Raw genomic sequence first — 17613 nt, forward strand, 5'->3', positions numbered from 1 at the left:
GCGGTTATCGATTTATAAAATTAGTCAATCACAAAACCAGTGGATCACAAAATCATAGGTCATATGTCACACGGGTATATTAGCAATAGCCAACAATGTTCTTTTATGGCAAAAATCATTAGGATATTAAGTAGAGATCATGTTCCATTAAATTTTCTACCATAAATATATAAAACATGTATTTTTGTGAGTGAATGCAGCACAATCGCCAACATAAATTAACAACTTTAATGGCGATTTTCTCAATGTTTCGATTTTTTTGCACCCTCAGATTCCAGATCTTCAAATACTTGTATCTCGGCCAAATATCGTCCTATCCTAACAAACCATACATCAATTGAAAGATTATTTATTCAGCTTTCAGCAGGCGAATAAACCTCATTCTGATTCAGATTCAGAATCTGGACGCAGAAACGAATGGGTTAAAACTGTGCGTATGGTACCGAAGGGGTTAACTGTGCGTATGGTAACGGAGGAGTTAACTGCGAGTCCTCAGAGGGAAAAAGCGGCCTGTGTCTTTAAAGTTTCTGTAGCAACAGCAGGATCACTTACTCCTGACGCTCCACAGCTCGAGGGGAGTCGGCTCAAGATCTCTGCGCTTTGATAAGGTCCTCGCGCCTCGGTTGAAACTTTCCCCTCACGGACTTCAGCGAACGGGCGCTTTCCGCAACTCACTGAGCGCATTCGGGTTAGAAGCATAGCTAATAATAAATAAGTGCGTTTAGACATTTTTTTGGAGCGAGCTGTGTGGTTTTAAAGCGGGAAGGAGAGGAATAGTGTTGTATGTATCTGTCGGGACCGTGCGGTCGGCTGCGCGCTTTGATGTCCGCTCTTAAACCCTGAGCTCAGTCCACACTGGAATAAGAGACCAGAGCGCATTCAAACACACACACACTATACAGGGATCTAGTGTGCTCTTTACTGGAGGAAGTGTACGCTGGAAAACCTCAAATCTGCGTTTGACACTAAACAACATCAGAGGACAAGAGGACTGCGCGCAATTGGATATATATTGTGGATTATATTTGTTCTGTTGTTGGAAAACTGGGACTTTTGGGGACTGAACTCATGGATGGATGGTGAGTTCGAGCAGTGTGTGTGTGTATGTGTGTGTTCTCCCAGCGCTGGCCCCATGCTATTGCTTTGATGTGCTGTTTACCGACTTTGAAGTCATGTGTCGCTGTGAAATAAAGTATTTCTGATAGACACTGCGTTAAAGCGCGTGTTTTGGGTTTGTGTTTTTATTGTGTTGTTTTGACGTTAGATTAGAGTGTTTAAAGTGTATTCATGGTGGTGTTATGGGACTTCACCCCCTGTGATCTCACACTTTTGTTTTTCCTGATGGGCTTGAAGTTGAACGCAGCGTGTTTTTGTTTTATTTCTCATGGATTGGATATTCGACCACTCTTTATATCCGTAAGGAAATTTCCGCGGTTTGTTTGATCCTTTAAAACTGAACGAATAGTTTGGAGACGCGTCTAAATGTGTTTTTAAAGACTCTTCTGTATGTGTGTCGATGCAGTTGTATATTATATGATGCATTTTAGAGCCTTTCATTGAAAGTGTAGCTTTGTACTATGCTATTATTGTTGTTTTTATTATGATTGTATGTAGTTTTACTATACATTGCGCAATTATACCTTCTTTAAGAGTGGTCATTCTGAACTCGTATTGATGGTATTGGCTAACACCAGTCTCTACTGTACAGATATACTGTAAGTAAGCATGCCATCGATTAAATGGGTTCGCGTTATTTTGCGCTTCATTGCGATTTCGGAGTCGAAATTTGCGCGATATTTTTTCTGCACAATTAAACACTGAACGGTAAAGTGAAATGCGGTTTTCTTATGCCGCCGTTTTAAAACCATCTGAGCTTTGAGTTCTGAGCTTCTTGATTGAGTTTAGACCGTTGTAGATTTTATTTTCTTCATACAACTGAGAACGGGATGTTTGATCGTTTTAGTTTTGTTAAAAATGGCCAAACTGGTCGGCTAAGCTCAGTTTTCTTTGAAGTTTTTCCTCGTTTCATTGCGACGAGGTGATTCAGACTGGGCTTAAGTGAGAAAAAAAAGTAATGTAACCCGGTAGATATTTAAAATGATCTCTTTTTTTATTTAAAAAAGTTATAAATATCTCATATCTTGCCTGCATTGAATTTAAACCAGGTCGCTTTGATTGCATTCGACGAAGCCGATTGTACACCGCAAGTGCGCACAATGTAGATATGTGTGTCTGAAGTGACTCTTTTGAAGTTTTGGGGCGGATCTGGTTTTGATGAGATCAATACTTTGTGTTTCAGAGAGAAGCTCCCCTGCTGATTTAAGAGAGAGAGGAGATTACAGCTGAGCTTCACACTGAAGGCTTTGCTGCTGGAGCTGCAAGAGCCATGAATAGGACACTAACAGATCCTATGGTCACTAGCTTCAGAGAAGATGACCCACGTCCACCGGTCCCAGGGGAAGAGGGTGAGACGACATGCCACCATCCCAGCAAACTGGCCATGATGAGACCGAAGGATCCTGTGAAAACCGTTATGGCTGATCCTCGCCGCTCGACAACCAGGAGGGATGAGGATGGACTTGGGGAACCGGAGGGCAGTGCATCGCCGGACTCCCCTCTTGCCCGGTGGACCAAATCTTTGCACTTCCTTCTTGGGGACCAGGACGGTGCTCAACTTTTCCGGGCATATCTTGAACGTGAGAAATGTGAGGACACTTTAGATTTTTGGTTTGCCTGCAATGGTTTCAGGCAAATGGACCTCAAGGATACCAAAACGCACAGAGTTGCCAAAGCCATTTACAAGCGGTATATTGAGAACAACAGCGTTGTGGCCAAGCAGCTTAAACCTGCCACTAAGACCTTTATTAGGGATAATATTAAGCGTCAGCAGATTGACTCCGCGATGTTTGATCAGGCTCAAATGGAGATCCAGACGGCTATGGAGGAGAATGCCTATCAGACGTTCCTGACCTCAGACATATACCTTGAGTACGTCAGAACCGGATGCGAGAACCCAAGTCATGTGAATCCCAATGGACTAGGAGGCCTAAAACTGGTATGCGGATACTTGCCGATGCCGACTCTAAATGAAGAGGAGGAATGGAGTTGTAATGACTTTAAAGCCAAAGCTTTGGCCACTGTAGTGGGTCTGTCTGCCAAAGCGCTACGGTCACCACCTTCCCTTCGTGCAGCGGAAGCATTAGAGAAAAGCTACAGGTAAGACATCCAAAAATCTCTTTTTCACCATATGCCACCACTATAAATTCATAATCCTGCAAAGTTGCTTGGGACTGCTTCGTGAATCATGCAGCCTAGTGATTAAAGACCCAGTGTTGTAACTGTTGTGGGTTGAAACATCACAAAGATTGCTTGATCCATGAGCTATCACTGTCCTTGAGCAAGACACGAACTCTTAGGTTACTCCAGAAGGATGAATTCTCTCTAATGCAAGTCGCTTTGGATACGTTTATCAGGTCAATGACAAACTAATCAATTGTTAATGAGTTTTAAGCACATTATACCGTTTCATGTTGCTATTGCACTGAATTCTTGCTTTAAACATGAGAGGCCCTTTCTCGCAAGTTTGGAGCGGTTTGCTCTCACCTGGCTTGCATTACGCAGAGAGAGAGAGAGAAGGGGAAAAAAACATCAATAGAGCAGCTCTTCCTTTCATGTAAATATTGTCTTGCACCAGGCCCTCTGCTGGCTCCACACAGTTTCCTCTGCTTTGAAATTCTTCCGCCGTTAGAGGATCATCTTCAAGGATCAAGGCTAGTTCACAATGCAAAATTGGTTTCAGCCGTCAAATAGATAAAACAAGTGGCGCACACATAAAAAAAAGTCACCGCTTCAAAAATGAAACTGTTGTATTTGCTTTGTTATTAACAAAAAAAAGTACCTAACTCACTTATTTTGATTCTGTTATTGCACTATTTAATGTGTGTTTGACACCTTTAAGATGTCTTGACGAGCTGTTGGTTTGGTTGTTCAAAGACGTATATAGTCTGGGTGTAACAAAACACCCGGGGAAATCGGGTTTGATGAATTAATACCTGTCACAGCACTTGAGGTTGTAAATGAGGTGACCCATCAAGGTGTGGTGCCAGACAAATGTTTATCCGTCTCAAAGACAGCCCATTGGGAGGGTGATCTTGAAGAAGGTGACAGAACGTTTCATCTCTGTTTATCTTTGTCTGGTTGTTTATGTAGGAGATGATTAAGAACCAGACAAGAGTAAGCAAAGTCTCTCTCTCTTTTTTTTTTTTTTTGATGTTATTCCCTGATTTCTTTTTGAAGAATGCTCCTTGAGCAGTCTGTTTTTCCTCTCTCTCGGGGCACTTTTTTTTTGTTCATCTGAAGCATGTGGAACTTATTTCTCTCCCTCTCTCTTTCTGTGTTTCTGAATCGAGTTATTCACAAAACAACACGCAGCAGCGGTTCCTCTGTGAGTCACAGAGACCGTGGCCTTCATCTCCTCCGTTTCTTATTTACCGCCGTTCTCCTCTGATTTTCAACTGCCTCTCTTCGCACTTTTATCTAGGAAAAAAAAACCCCGACGGATGGAGAATAAGCACACTTTTTGAGCGAGCGGAAAAGAAGGACAGAGGGGGGGCGAGGCACCTCATGAAAGAAAGCATGAATGAGGGGGTGAGCGAGGGAAGAATGTGAACCCAGCTGTGCTAAATACCTGACTCTGAGCGAGAGCTTCCAAAGGTCAGGTTTGAGTTGGGGCCGTAGGCTATAGTCCTGCTGGGTCTCCCCTCACAGCGCTGCTGGCAGTAGGCATTCTCATAAAGAGGAGGCCCTCCTTCCCCCTTCTTCTCTTCTTTCTTTCCGCTCTCTCATGTTCTTTATTTCCCTCTCTCTCACTCTCTTTTGGTCCGACTCAGGTTCTCTACCTCCTCCTCCTCCTCCTATTCCAGTGGAGCAGGAATGTGTCACAGCAGGAGAGAGGGGTATGGAGAGCGAGAGAGAGAGAGAGATTGGGAGGGGTGGGTATGTGGAGGAGGTGCCCTTGCAGAGGAAACAGCACAAGAGAAGGAATGACATGAAACGGGAAAGTTTGGAAGGGGGAGGTAAAGTGAGGAATGGGGTGCCTGGCCCAGACAAAAGGCCCCAGATATGCTCCACTGAGGGGAAGTGGCATTGGCAATTCACACAGATGTGCTGCTCACTTAACTTTCCCCCTGATCAACCCTCACCGGGCTGCCCCAGGGGGGAGGTGGGGCAAGAGAGATGAAAGGGAAGAGAAGAGAAAAGACAAACTGAGCTTGAGTCCCCCCCCCCAACACCAAGAAAAAAGGGCTAGTAAAAATAGCTGGACCGTTTTCACAAACATAAGGGAGGCCATGGTGGAAGTTTTTTTTTTTTTTTTTTTGCTCTAAATGGCAAAACTAATATTTGGATGATATCGTAACATACTTTCTTGCTTTACTATGGTGGTAACAAGCCTCAGTTGTCAAGATGGCAAACAGGTTACCTTCAGATGTCTGTCCCATTAACTGGATTTCCCACTAATGTTTTAATCCACATAGCTAAGTCAAGTCAAGTCACCTTTATTTATATAGTGCTTTTTACAATGTAGATTGTTTCAAAGTAGCTTTACAGAGATAACAGGACAATAATGCAACAAAGTTTGTTTCCAGAATAAAATAGCGTCACAGTCCAGCTTAAGTAAGCTAGAATCATAGTAATACTTAACATACTTTCTTGCTTTACTATGGTGGTAACAAGCCTCAGTTGTGGAGATGGCAAACAGGTTACCTTCAGATGTCTGTCTCCTTAACTGGATGTGTCACCTTTTTTAAGGTGGCAAAAGTTAGTCAAGCTGTTTATAGCTAGCTAAGTTCCCCTTCAAACTGTTGCTCTGCCATGACAGTAATTTTCCTGAAAAAAGAAAACTGTCCGTTTTACACTATTAGCCGCTGTAGTTCCCTTTGTGGCAAGGCTGAGAAAGACATTTCGGAAAGCGATACACTTTTGAACCTTATAGGTTCAGCCCCTTCTGAGTAACCTGAGGATAAGTGTCTTGCTCAGTTGTGAATTCATGAATTAACCAAGCATCCTTCCAGTTACCAGCGTTGAGATTTAACAACTACACCATCCTTTCAACTAAAAACCAAGATTTTTTTTTGTCCCTGTAGGTCCTACAGACGCAATGACCCTGGAAACCCCTATCGTGTTACGTCCGGTTATAGTTTTGCCCCTGCCACCAGTGCCAATGACAGTGAGGTCTCCAGTGATGCCCTGACAGATGACTCTATGTCTATGACAGACAGTAGTGTGTAAGTGTGTACATGTCTCATCATATTAACCAAAGTAATAAGAAAATGTGTCTTTCTAAAACAGTCTTTCTATATTTGCCTGTTTCATAAGCTGTTTCGTAACATGGTATAAGCTGCCTACCTAGATAGCACTGTTGATTATCTTAGACCATTTTGAATGATGCCTATAAATAAGATCTTGAAAGATTAATAGTACAGCGTATCTTTAGCCTGTGGTCAAAGACTAACATCTCTCTCGGGCTGTTGGTAGACATTGAGTTTAAGTATTTAGTCATGGTAATGAGATGGTTGGTGCACATTCAGGTGATACATTGACATTTAAATGTGTTTATGAGATGTTTTTAATGCATTGCCGGAGTCTGGAGTGGCTTGGAGTGGACCCAAGAGTAGATAGAGATAATGTGCTTCCTCTATCCGTTAATTAAAGCTAATGTTTGCAAATTCTTCAACAGGAAATGATACCCGCTAGTTTGTCCTCCTTTTTTTGCTCATGCTCTTTTCCTAAATAGCTTTGATCTTCAAGGGCTTTCTTTTCAGACTTTGCACAACATAGTCACCAAAGACATAGTCATTATTTATTGGTATTGCCATTGTCCCAGGAAAAAAGGGAGGGGTGGTGGTGGTGGGGGGGTAACTCGCCATGTGGACAGTAAATTAAAGGAATTTCAACTCGCAGGGAGGTTTGGTATGAGCCCACCGCGGCTGGAACGGAGGGATTCAGTGTCAGCTAGGCCTTTTGAGAGGTTAGCCATTTCTGGAGCACAAGAGCAGGTCACCTGGGATTAGGGTGTTTGGGACCCCCATGCCCCAGACGCTCACGTACACCACCCATTCAACCCCACCTCAGCCTGAAAGCAGCCCCCCCCCCTCCCTCTGTGTTTGCGGCAGAGGCAATTGTGCGAGTGCATAGCTAAGTGCAGAGAGTGAGAAATAAAGTGCATGCTGGATGAAAGGCTTAACTGAATCGCTTTCAGCCCATTGTTAGGCCCCGGGAGCTTAGAGGGATAAGAGGGTGGCTGGCTGCTTTGAAAATTACTTGCACAAGTGAATAGGAGATTCCCATAAAGCACAGCCAGCCTGTGACACCCCAAAGCTCCGAACAGAGAAAGTGTCTGTGGACAGTGGGCTGATTGAACCAAAGATTAATATTTTGATAGGTGCAACCATTCAGCACTTAAATGAAATGTGCAACAGCTTTCTTGGGTGACTCGTCCTCATACTGAACTCATATCATCTCCCATTTGAAGTGTAGTAGAAATGTATTCAAATGAATCGGTGAAAAAAAAAAAAGTTTATCAAACATTTACTTGTTCTGAAAACACTAATTTTTATCACATTATTTTTATCTACATGCTCCTGTCCATTGATTTTACCCATATTTAGCCATTGCATTTCTTATTTTATTTTATGTTTTTTATTTGTGCCACTTTGAAGTAGCATACGCGGTGGGGAAAACAGCCTCTGTGTTCTTTATTTGGAGGCTGATTTGATTGGAATAGCTGCGTTTTTATTTGAGTTAAAAGGCACAGCGTTAAATCAGAATCTGAATTCCAGATAAAGGGAGGGAGGGAGCGAGGGAGGGGAGGAGAAGTGGGGGAAATTTTGCTTATATCTTATTTATGGATTTACTTGGACGCTAGGGAATGCCGCTGCGCCGACTTCAAACATTACCTTATCTTACAAACCAGCCTTTTGATGTGCGCAAGATCAGAGGCTGACTGCCGAGCGCTTGCCAAATGAAGATTGGAGCGACGGCTTTATGCGCATGACTGTGAGCTTTCAAAGACGTGCTGGAAACTGCATTTGGGCTAGGTCATACACTTCAGAGTCAGAACAGAGCAAAGGAAACTGGCCTGGCTTTAAAAAATTATTATTATTTTTTTTTTTTAAAGCATAGCGAAGGATGAGAAAGATGTCTGGATTTAGAGGCAAGAAAGGGCAAGTTTGAAGAGGTGGAGGTTTAGGAACATTCTGCCATGGATTAGATGGATTAGGAGTGTTTATGGAAACACGAGACGTCTTTTTATTGTTATTGGTAGCGTCATATGATAGTCGGTAGCTGTGCTTGATTGTGCGTTGGCATTAGTAGCAACACTTGTTTTGCTGCCCTTCGGGTTTGATTGTAACCCCGGGCGTCTGCTGGGCAAGAGTTTGCATAGGGTGAGAGTGCACTGTTTTCTGGGCCATTATTTCCACAACATAGTAAGTGTTGATCTGTTTGTATCCGAGTTTCTTTGAAACACTCTGTTGGTGCTAAAGATGTTTGTGCAGCATGTGAATGTTTGTGTATGAGTATGGGCAGTGAATAACCTTCATCGTTCTCTATGTGTCCTGATAGAGATGCCATCCCTCCTTACAAGCTGGGAAGTAAAAAACAAATACAACGAGAGATGCAGCGCAACATGAGGATGAACGGCCAAGTGTCTCTACCTCCGTTCCCTGTAAGTGTCCTTGCCATTCTTCTGAACTACACACACAACTCCAACATCACCCCCAATTAAAAAGCATTACCCTCTCACGGTTGTGGACCGTTCGTGTTGTTGTGCTCTTTCTCGGATAATGACTCTTAATAAACTGCCACACCGCACTAAATGAGTCTGTTTTATCCTGAGGCACCAGAATCAACTGTCTCTCTCTGAGAGCGCTTTGATCAGCGGATGAATGGGGCTGACTTCAAGGGAAGTGACAACTTCCAACTGAGCTGCACCCTTTTTAGTCCTCCAACAGCACCCTCCATCCCCCTCTCCCTCGTTTCCTCCCTGTCTCCCTGAAAGCACAAAAAAGAGAGGGTCAGTTTGTGTTTGGAGAGAGGGTTTGGAAAGACAACTTGTTAATCAAGTCAAACAAACCCGTATCCACCCTCCTCATCCTTTCTGTTTCTTTTTTCCTCTTCCTCGTCACTTTGGTCACTCTTTGTGCACTTGTACTCCCATACATGCAATTTCAAGCTCTGTGTTGGAAAAACTTCCCATTTTCTGTGTTGTCTCTCTCTCTCTCTCTTTCCTTCCCTTCCCCTTTTTTCTATCTTGTAATATTTCCCTTCTGATTTGGTGCCGACTGGCTGCCTCTCCCGGGATGTTACTTTTAGGCAGCGGGGGCCTAGAGCTGCTGCAAGTCTCACCAGCAACTCGTCTGCCTTTCTTCTCTCTTTCGTCTTTCCCTTCATCTCCACAAAGAGATGGAAAGAGGAAGCCAAATCAAGAAAGGCAGGGCGCAACATAATAATAAAAATAATAAGAAAGTGATTGAAAATCCTTGTGTGAGACGCACACACATGGGGAAGGAGGATAATGTGGCTACTGTAGCTCAAAGGTGCCCGCTGTCGTTGGGGGGGAATAAATTACCTCGGCGCTTCTGATCTCCCACCGCTTGACTCCTCTAGTGGCGGCACACATCTCACCATCTTACTTTCTCTTCTTTTAATCCCCCTCTCTTTCCTTTTTTCTTTGCCTCCTCCTTTTTCCCCCTGTCGATATGTGACTTTTATAGCTAGATGTAAAGCCAGTGTCCCTGCCGCCCCTGGTGAGCGTTTGATATTTGACGAGGGCTCTTTGAAGCTGCCTCACTTCACAGGCCGGGCTGATGGCTTGGTTGCACTACAGAGGGAACAAGCCGAGGCTCCTTAGAGCGTGACCAACTGCTCATGCCGGCAGCGGCCCATGCCAGTGGTGTGGGGCATGTGTCTGTGTTTGTGTGTGCATTGGATGGGCAGTAGACTTATGCAGGGAGGGCAGCTGTAGAAATCAACCCCTCCTGTCCTGTCTGGTCTCCTTGCTAATCTGTATCTCTCTCTCTGGTTGTGCAGAGGACGCGGCGGCCACCTAAGGAGATGACTCCCGTGGAGCCAGCAGCCTTTGCAGCACAGTTGATAGCCAAACTGGAGCATCTGAAGCGGCAACGGGAAACCATGAGCTCCCTGGAGGAGAGACTTCAGCAGATTCAGGAGGTTTGTTTTGCTGCAATTCTCTGGAAATGTTGTCACTATGTCTAATCGTTAAACAGTTAACGAGTTGAGTTCTGTTTCCTTAAACCAGTGGTCTCAAACTCAATTCCAGTTTTGCTCCAACCCTAATCAAACACACCTGATCCAGCTAATCAAGGTCTTCGGGATTACTGGAAACTTCCTTGCAGGTGTGAGTTTGAGCTGGTTGGAGCTAAACTGGGCAGAGCAGTGGCCCTCCAAGAATTGAGTTTGAGACCACTGCCTTAAACCGTTCCCCTAAATGGCCGTTTGCAAGTATTTCTTTTTAAAATTGCGTTTCTGTGTGCGCTTATAGGAGGAGGAGCGGGATGAATCTGAGGTGTCTGGAAGCAGTGCATCCCACTCTCTGCCTTTGCTCCCTCCTGGCTCTTACGAGGAGGACCCCCAGGCCATCCTGGACGAGCACCTTTCCCGAGTCCTCAAGACTCCTGGCTGTCAGTCTCCAGGAATGCTTCGGCATTCCCCACGCTCCCGCTCTCCTGAGCAGCGCCCACTCCCTCGGGGAGGTCCCAGCACCAGGTCGCAGTCTGGCTCTGTGAATGGACACGTGCCAGCCAAGACCTTCATCTCCAGACAGTCAACCAAGCACATCCATCACCACTACATCCATCACCACGCTGGGCCCAAAAGCAAGGAGCAGATCGAGGCGGAGGCGACCCAGCGGGTGCAGTGCCTGTGCCATGGGTCTTCAGATTGCGGTTCTGCCCCTTACATTCGCAGTCGGAGTCTGGGAAGAGACCAGTGTGGCAGCTCTGCAGAAGTGGCCTTGGGGTATACTACAGCTTTTATTCTTTACATGTTTCATTGCTTTTTAATTGTGGCATCCTGGTGTCAATAGAAGTTTTTCTAAAATTGTATTTTCCTGCTGCTAGGCATTGCAGCTCTTTATCCAAGCGTTTGTGTAAATCTGGAGAGGAGGTGAACACGGAAGGGTTGGAGAACAGTCTCCTTCAGTTGCCAGCTGACAGTACAGACCGCTCTCAAAACGTTTGGCAGTGGATCCTGGAGAGCGACCGACAGACCAAGCACAAGCCCCACAGGTCTGTCTTGAAAATTCTTGTGCATGCACCTTTGCTACTACCAATGTTTAGTTAGGAGCAATAGTGTAATAGAGTATAGAGTAATAGGAGTGTAACGATACCCTCATGTCACGATTCGATACATATCACGATACTGAACTCATGATACTATATTATTGCGATACTCCAAGACATTTGGTAAAAGATTAACAAAAAATGTACTGTTGATTAAAATGCTAAATTTGGTATTGGTCTTGGACTTGTTGCTGGAAACCCAAAGCACAGGACAATGGTGACACCAAAATATTCATGATTCTGAAGCTGAAAACACAGAATTATTTTAGACGAATATGCTTGCACTCTGTCAATGACTAGATATGTTTAAAAGAATGTAGGCCACTTTTTACTGGTAACATAAGACATGTGGCATTATCAGGACCCCCAAATATTCGCCCATTGCATTATTATACATTATATTCAACATTATATACAGCAGTTTAATGTAGGGCTGACATTAAAACTCTGAAAACTTGAATTTTTTCCTCATAGACATTTTTTTGGGGGTGAACTATACACAATACATATTGTCACTATCCACGATACACACTGTTGCACTTTTCTATTGCGATATATTGTGACATGATACATTTTTACACCCCTTGGGAGTAAGCATTCTCTTTTCGTTACTGTATTGAGCAACAATTTTGAAGATGGAGGCTTAACATCTGGCCTCTGCTCACTTTCATTCCTGTGAGTCTTTGTGCCATTTGCTTAAACGGTGAATTTGTCTATTGTTGCAGCACTCAAAATCCAAAGAAGTTGCACTGTTTGGATTCCCCACGCACAATCACCTGGGGAGGTGGTGGAAGCAGTGGGCATCTCCGTGCCCATCAGCCCGCACACCCCTTCGTTCAGGACCCTGCTATGCCACCTCTACCCCCTCCCAACACCCTCGCACAGCTGGAAGAGGCCCGCAGACGCCTGGAGGAAGTTTCCAAACCCTCTAAACAGAGGTACGAGTTCCAGTCTGCACCTTTTTTTAACACTTTGTATGCAATTTCGTTTTTTTTTTTTTTTAACTCTTGATTGATGTAAATATTGATTATATGGGTTCCACTTCACAGGCATTCAACATCAAGCCTTCAGAGAGACAAGAGTCACCCAGTGCCTGTTCAAAATGGCAGTTCAGTGCTTCAAACGGATGAGTACGTATCTCCTGTACACTATAATTCATTGTTCAATGATGAATGACACACATGCATACAGTCCTCAAATGCTTTGCAGCCATTTGTCTTTCCCCTCCTTCAAAAACATCTGGTTGTTCTTCCTCTTGGTTTCTGGGCCTGGCTAGTATTTAAAGTGTGGAGCTTTGGCCACCTGATGGCAAAACCCTTTTTCATTTTTAATTGGCTGACCTTCTGTCACAGTCTAAGGCTGAGATGCACTTTCTGATGTGGAGAAAGGGGCCAATGTAGGGCATAATTGATCTGTCATCATTCTCTTTATTCAACTATTGAGAAAACTAATTGACTAAAACACTGTTCTGTTTTTTTTAGTGTGCTTAACCTAGACAAATATTAACCTAGTCATGAACTAATATTTAAAACAATCTTGAAGTTTGATAATTAGGGTTTAGAGTTCAAGTCATCAATCCTACATGAGCAATAGTAACAGTGATTCTTGCCTTAGCCAATGCCACCTTGTTCGGATCTTAAAGGACTAGCTAACATTTTACTCTCCCGTGATTTTTATCTTTACAATTGTTTTCATCTCTGTTCGTCTTTACAGACCGAAAGATCCCAAGAAGATGTCCGGTTGCCACAGTAGTTTGGGCTCAGAGACAGTGGTCACGTACTTCTTTTGCGGTGAGGAAATCCCGTACCGCAGAATGATGAAAACACACAGCCTCACACTCGGACACTTCAAGGAACAACTACGGAAAAAAGGCAACTACAGGTACACTCTCAATTCCATTTCCAACTAGAGAAATTATGTTTGGTGGTTGTTGATATTAAGGCCGCTGAAGACTTTGAATTTGTATATATTAGTTTTGCAAATTGGCTGACCCAAAAAATATTCTTGCAAGGTATTTCTTGATGTGTTTTGACACTGGTCTCTGCAAGTCTACGATGTTTACTGTAAACACTCACATTAGCAGCAAGTATGGAGTTAAGACGGCAGGAAAGAGAGAGAGAGAGGGGTGGTTGCACAGAGAAAGAAAGAATGAGGGAATTTTAACTGTAGCCGTTTGGTCACATCTGGTATTGATTTCATCTTAAGGCACATTTAATAAGCAGCTCTTTGAAGCCCAGGCCTTTCATTTGATGCACAAAGACTCGCACACATTTTTCAACAATTGTATCAAGCTACGTTGCTCTCATACATTTGTGTGTGTGTTTACATAAGACTATCTTTTTTTTTTTAATGATTACTTCTCATTTATATCAAAGGCTCTCTTTGTTTTGCCCTTTTTTATTTGAATGGGGTATTGTCGGATGGCCGCCAATGGTTTTCCTTGTGCATGTTGTCTCCATAAAAGCCCATTTTAAGCACACCGGAGGAACTTTTGCTGGTAACTACGCTGGTTATAGCTTTTAAATCCCGCTTGACCAAAATCTTTAATGTTGAACATGCGGTTGCGGGGTTATCCATCTAGATAACCCTAGTTTATCAACAATAGCTTGTCTGATGCCTGTATTCTAGATGAATATTGAAAAATTCCCAATGTTAAGGACCCCCTCTCTGACCATGCACATTTTCAAGGAAAAGGGAATTCAAAGCTGAAGGTTTTAATCGCAGAAAATGTGTGGAGTCGGGTCATTTTAACATGGCAGAAATTCAACAAAGAACAGTACTGCCAGAGTTGCCAGACGATATTGGTGCCAGATGTTGCGAAGAGAAAATCTTGCCATATAAAACATGCTCCAATGGAAAGACTTCTTTCTCTTTTTCTTTCTTCTTCTCCCTCTCTCTCTCTTTTTTTTTTCAAACAAATAAGAGCCATGCTGCCCTTTTGAAGATTTTGCGGAGGAGGATATAGCTTATTCTCCAGAAATAAGGATGTAATTATGTGCCATGTTGCAAGTATTCTAGTTTGTCCCTCATTTATGAAGTTAAGCTCGGGCAGTGGGAAAAAACAATGGATTGTTTCCGACATATTTAAAGAAGAAAATAAACTTTGTTCTCGTTGCTTGTTGTTTTGAGTCATGGTTATTCCTGTGTGTGTTTTATGTGAACTGTTTCTATGACTTGGTGGTGTTTGCTTGTAAAAACCTAGCATGCACCGCAGCGCAATTTAGTAAGAGGGGGCATTTTCCATTACAAAGCCAATTACTGAGGCAAACCTCACCACTCCCTCCCCTCCCACTGTTTTCTCTTCCTTCTGGAGGAGGTGGAGATCATTAGTGCATCAGAGGTGGAGGGAAAGAGACAAATCGGACAATAGAAATGAGGCAAAGAGGCTATCCATCAAGGTCAAACACTAGATTAAGCTCAGACTCGTCCCCATCACAGTGTGGTAATGAAAAAAAAGTTAGTGTAGACTCCTCGGCACCCAAAAATGTCAACCCTTGTGAAAGATCCCCGTCATTTGCTCAACAGAGCTCCCAATTAGACACAAGAAGTCTGATGGTAGATGGGTGGTGGTGTTTAACAGACCCTCTAATTTAGGCTAAAGCAACTCTTTGTCCCCCAAATAGTGGATTGCAATGCAGGATAGCATTAGTGTCTGATATGGATATTTGGTTTCACTTTATTTTGATGGTCCCTTTAACACATTCTGTTGACTATAAGGCGAGTTAGGAGACATGTACGAGCAATGTTACTTAGAGTATTAGTAGACTAGTACGGTTAGGGTTTGAAATGTACTTAAGTTGACATGTACTTGCAAAGTCTGTTGGAGGAGCATCACAATGAAGAGTTTGCAGATATTAAGTCTACAAATGAGTTAGTTGACCTGTTAGGACCATCAAAATAAAGTGTTACTGGATATTTAAAGTCAACATGAATTGGTCCATAGGCTTTGAACACAGACGTTTGTGGTTTTCTGGAATGGAAGAATGCCCTTTACGGATCTATATGTTTGTGAATGCCACCAGCAGTTTGTTGATCGTACATTTTCTCTGTTTCAGGTACTACTTCAAGAAGGCCAGTGATGAGTTTGAATGCGGCGCTGTGTTTGAGGAGGTCTGGGACGACTGCACAGTTCTGCCCATGTATGAGGGCAAGATCCTCGGCAAAGTGGAGAGAATGGACTAGACGAACATGTGGACTTAACCCAGCACTCAAGACTAACTCGAAGAGCAGAAAATAGACGTTTTTATGAAGCTTAAGAAGTTTAGACGTTTGGCGCACCAAGCTATTGAAGGAATACTTAGCCTATGAAGTACAGAGGGATCTGAACCAGCAATGCATCGTGAGAAATTGTTCCTTTGCTTTGGGAAAACTAAGAGAGATGTTATGACCAATGAAGATGCAGTCAAACCACTTGCTTGTTTGGACTACAACATGCCATTGGTGTGTTACCTTACCACGAACTGCTGACCAGCATTTGTGATAATTATAGATGTGTATACATGTGTTTGAATGCGAGAATGTGTGCATGTGTAAAACAGAGGTGCTCATATGTACACAAAAGTTATAATATGCTTCTGTCACAAGTTAAAGACTTTATTGCTATTTATTAAACTGTCATTCCCCTCATACCTGTGTTCAGATGATGGACAAGCTGCTTATTTGATTGGGAGATCTTTTCCAATGTTATACATGCATGGACGGATGTCTGGAGTCACGTCACCTTAACTCAAAAAGACTGTACCAGGAATTTTCTCCTCTTTGCCAACGAGAACGAACCTCTCCAAACCTCTCTGCTGATTGGGTGGACATTTCTACCTTTAACGCCCAGTTAAATAGTTGTTGCATCTTTAGTGCCTTTGGTTTAAGGTCCAGACATTGCACAGGAACCAATAGCCTTGTCCTGGAACCTGTTCCAAAACTCTTAGAAAAAAACAAGTAATAGGAAGTCATACTATTTAAAAAAAAAAGCTTAAATTCAGCATGGTCTGAGAGAGAGAGATCCGAGAGTGTGCGTGGAAAGGGTTAATGTCCTGTGTAAACGTTGAATGGAAAGGCCTGGATAAATTGGCATGAGCGGATAAAAACATGCCATCGCTAGTGTATTATACAGTACCTGTGCCTACATGGATACCATGCTGTGTGCTGCCCTGTTTCAGGGTGTGAATATTCCCTTGCTTTTCTGAGGGGTTTATGTTTAAAAATAAGTTTGTTTTTTTAATGCTTTGGATATCTTGTAATCATGACATTACTTTTCAGTGTTTTCCTCCCCCCAAAATTTTGTTTGTGTTCCACTTAAAATGTAAATTATGCATTATATAGAGCTTCATTTTAAAGACGACTTGGTACTTTAATTATTGTAATTATGAAGAGATGTAGCCTTTATTAAAAGTTATATTTTTTAAATGAACTTCGGCATGTTTTGTGTGCTTAACTACTGTGTCTTGTGTCAGTATGTGTATTCCCTGGGAATGAGACCCACACTAAATCTACACTACCAGTCAAGAAGATTGTGATCAGGAATTAAATTTATTTTCTATTTTAATATATTTTAATTTGAAAATGTAATTTATTCCTGTGATCAAAGCTGAATTTTCAGCATCATTACTCCAGACTTCAGTGTCATATGATCCTTCAGAAATCAGTCTAATATGATGATTTGATGATCAAGAAACATTTATGATTATTATCAATGTTGAAAACAGTTGTGTACAATTGTTTTTCAGGATTCTTTGATTAATAGAAAGTTCAAAAGAACAGGCTTTAACCTGCTCGTGATCTTCAAAGTTACTTATACTTTAACCAGTTGATCTCCTCCTCACTGGTTTAGACTCCTCTGGGACCAGTTTTAGGGTATCTAACAGGAAGTTAGGTAAGGACAAGATGAATGATAGCATGAGGATCTCATAAAGAGACTCCCTGATTGGCTGTTAATCCCATCCATTAAAGTGCACGCGGGGTTCCTGCCAGTCGGGGGTAACGCTGTGGCTGTTTGTACACCACTGAAGGCTTTGTTCATGGATCATTCCCTCCAGCACCTCCATGCTTAATTAAAATCTCACCCCCCGTAGCTCCTTCTTCCATGAGAAACCAAGTCCAAGGTGAAGGCCTTTCCCAGAAAACCCCTATTGCTTCCTCCAGTGTGTCCCTCGAGCTCAACAACAGCCCATTATGATAAATATATATATATATACCACGTCAGGTGGGTTTTGTCGCCATTTTGGCGGACTGTTGCCAGATCGTTTTATCTGTCTGC

General features: G+C 42.9%; 1 protein-coding gene across 1 annotated transcript; it reads left to right on the top strand.

Moving 5' to 3' along the window:
- Positions 1-529: 529 nt before the first annotated feature.
- Positions 530-16765, top strand: axin2 (axin 2 (conductin, axil)). Its single transcript, XM_081387833.1, has 11 exons — positions 530-1079; positions 2300-3216; positions 6144-6284; positions 8623-8725; positions 10090-10230; positions 10562-11037; positions 11139-11306; positions 12086-12298; positions 12410-12490; positions 13074-13241; positions 15416-16765. The coding sequence occupies exons 2-11, from the start codon at positions 2387-2389 to the stop codon at positions 15540-15542; spliced, it is 2448 nt and encodes an 815-aa protein (XP_081243959.1). The 5' UTR covers positions 530-1079; positions 2300-2386; the 3' UTR covers positions 15543-16765.
- Positions 16766-17613: the final 848 nt, after the last annotated feature.

This window comes from Scardinius erythrophthalmus (assembly GCF_964197995.2).
Source record: "Scardinius erythrophthalmus genome assembly, chromosome: 1".
Taxonomy (NCBI): domain Eukaryota; kingdom Metazoa; phylum Chordata; class Actinopteri; order Cypriniformes; family Leuciscidae; genus Scardinius; species Scardinius erythrophthalmus.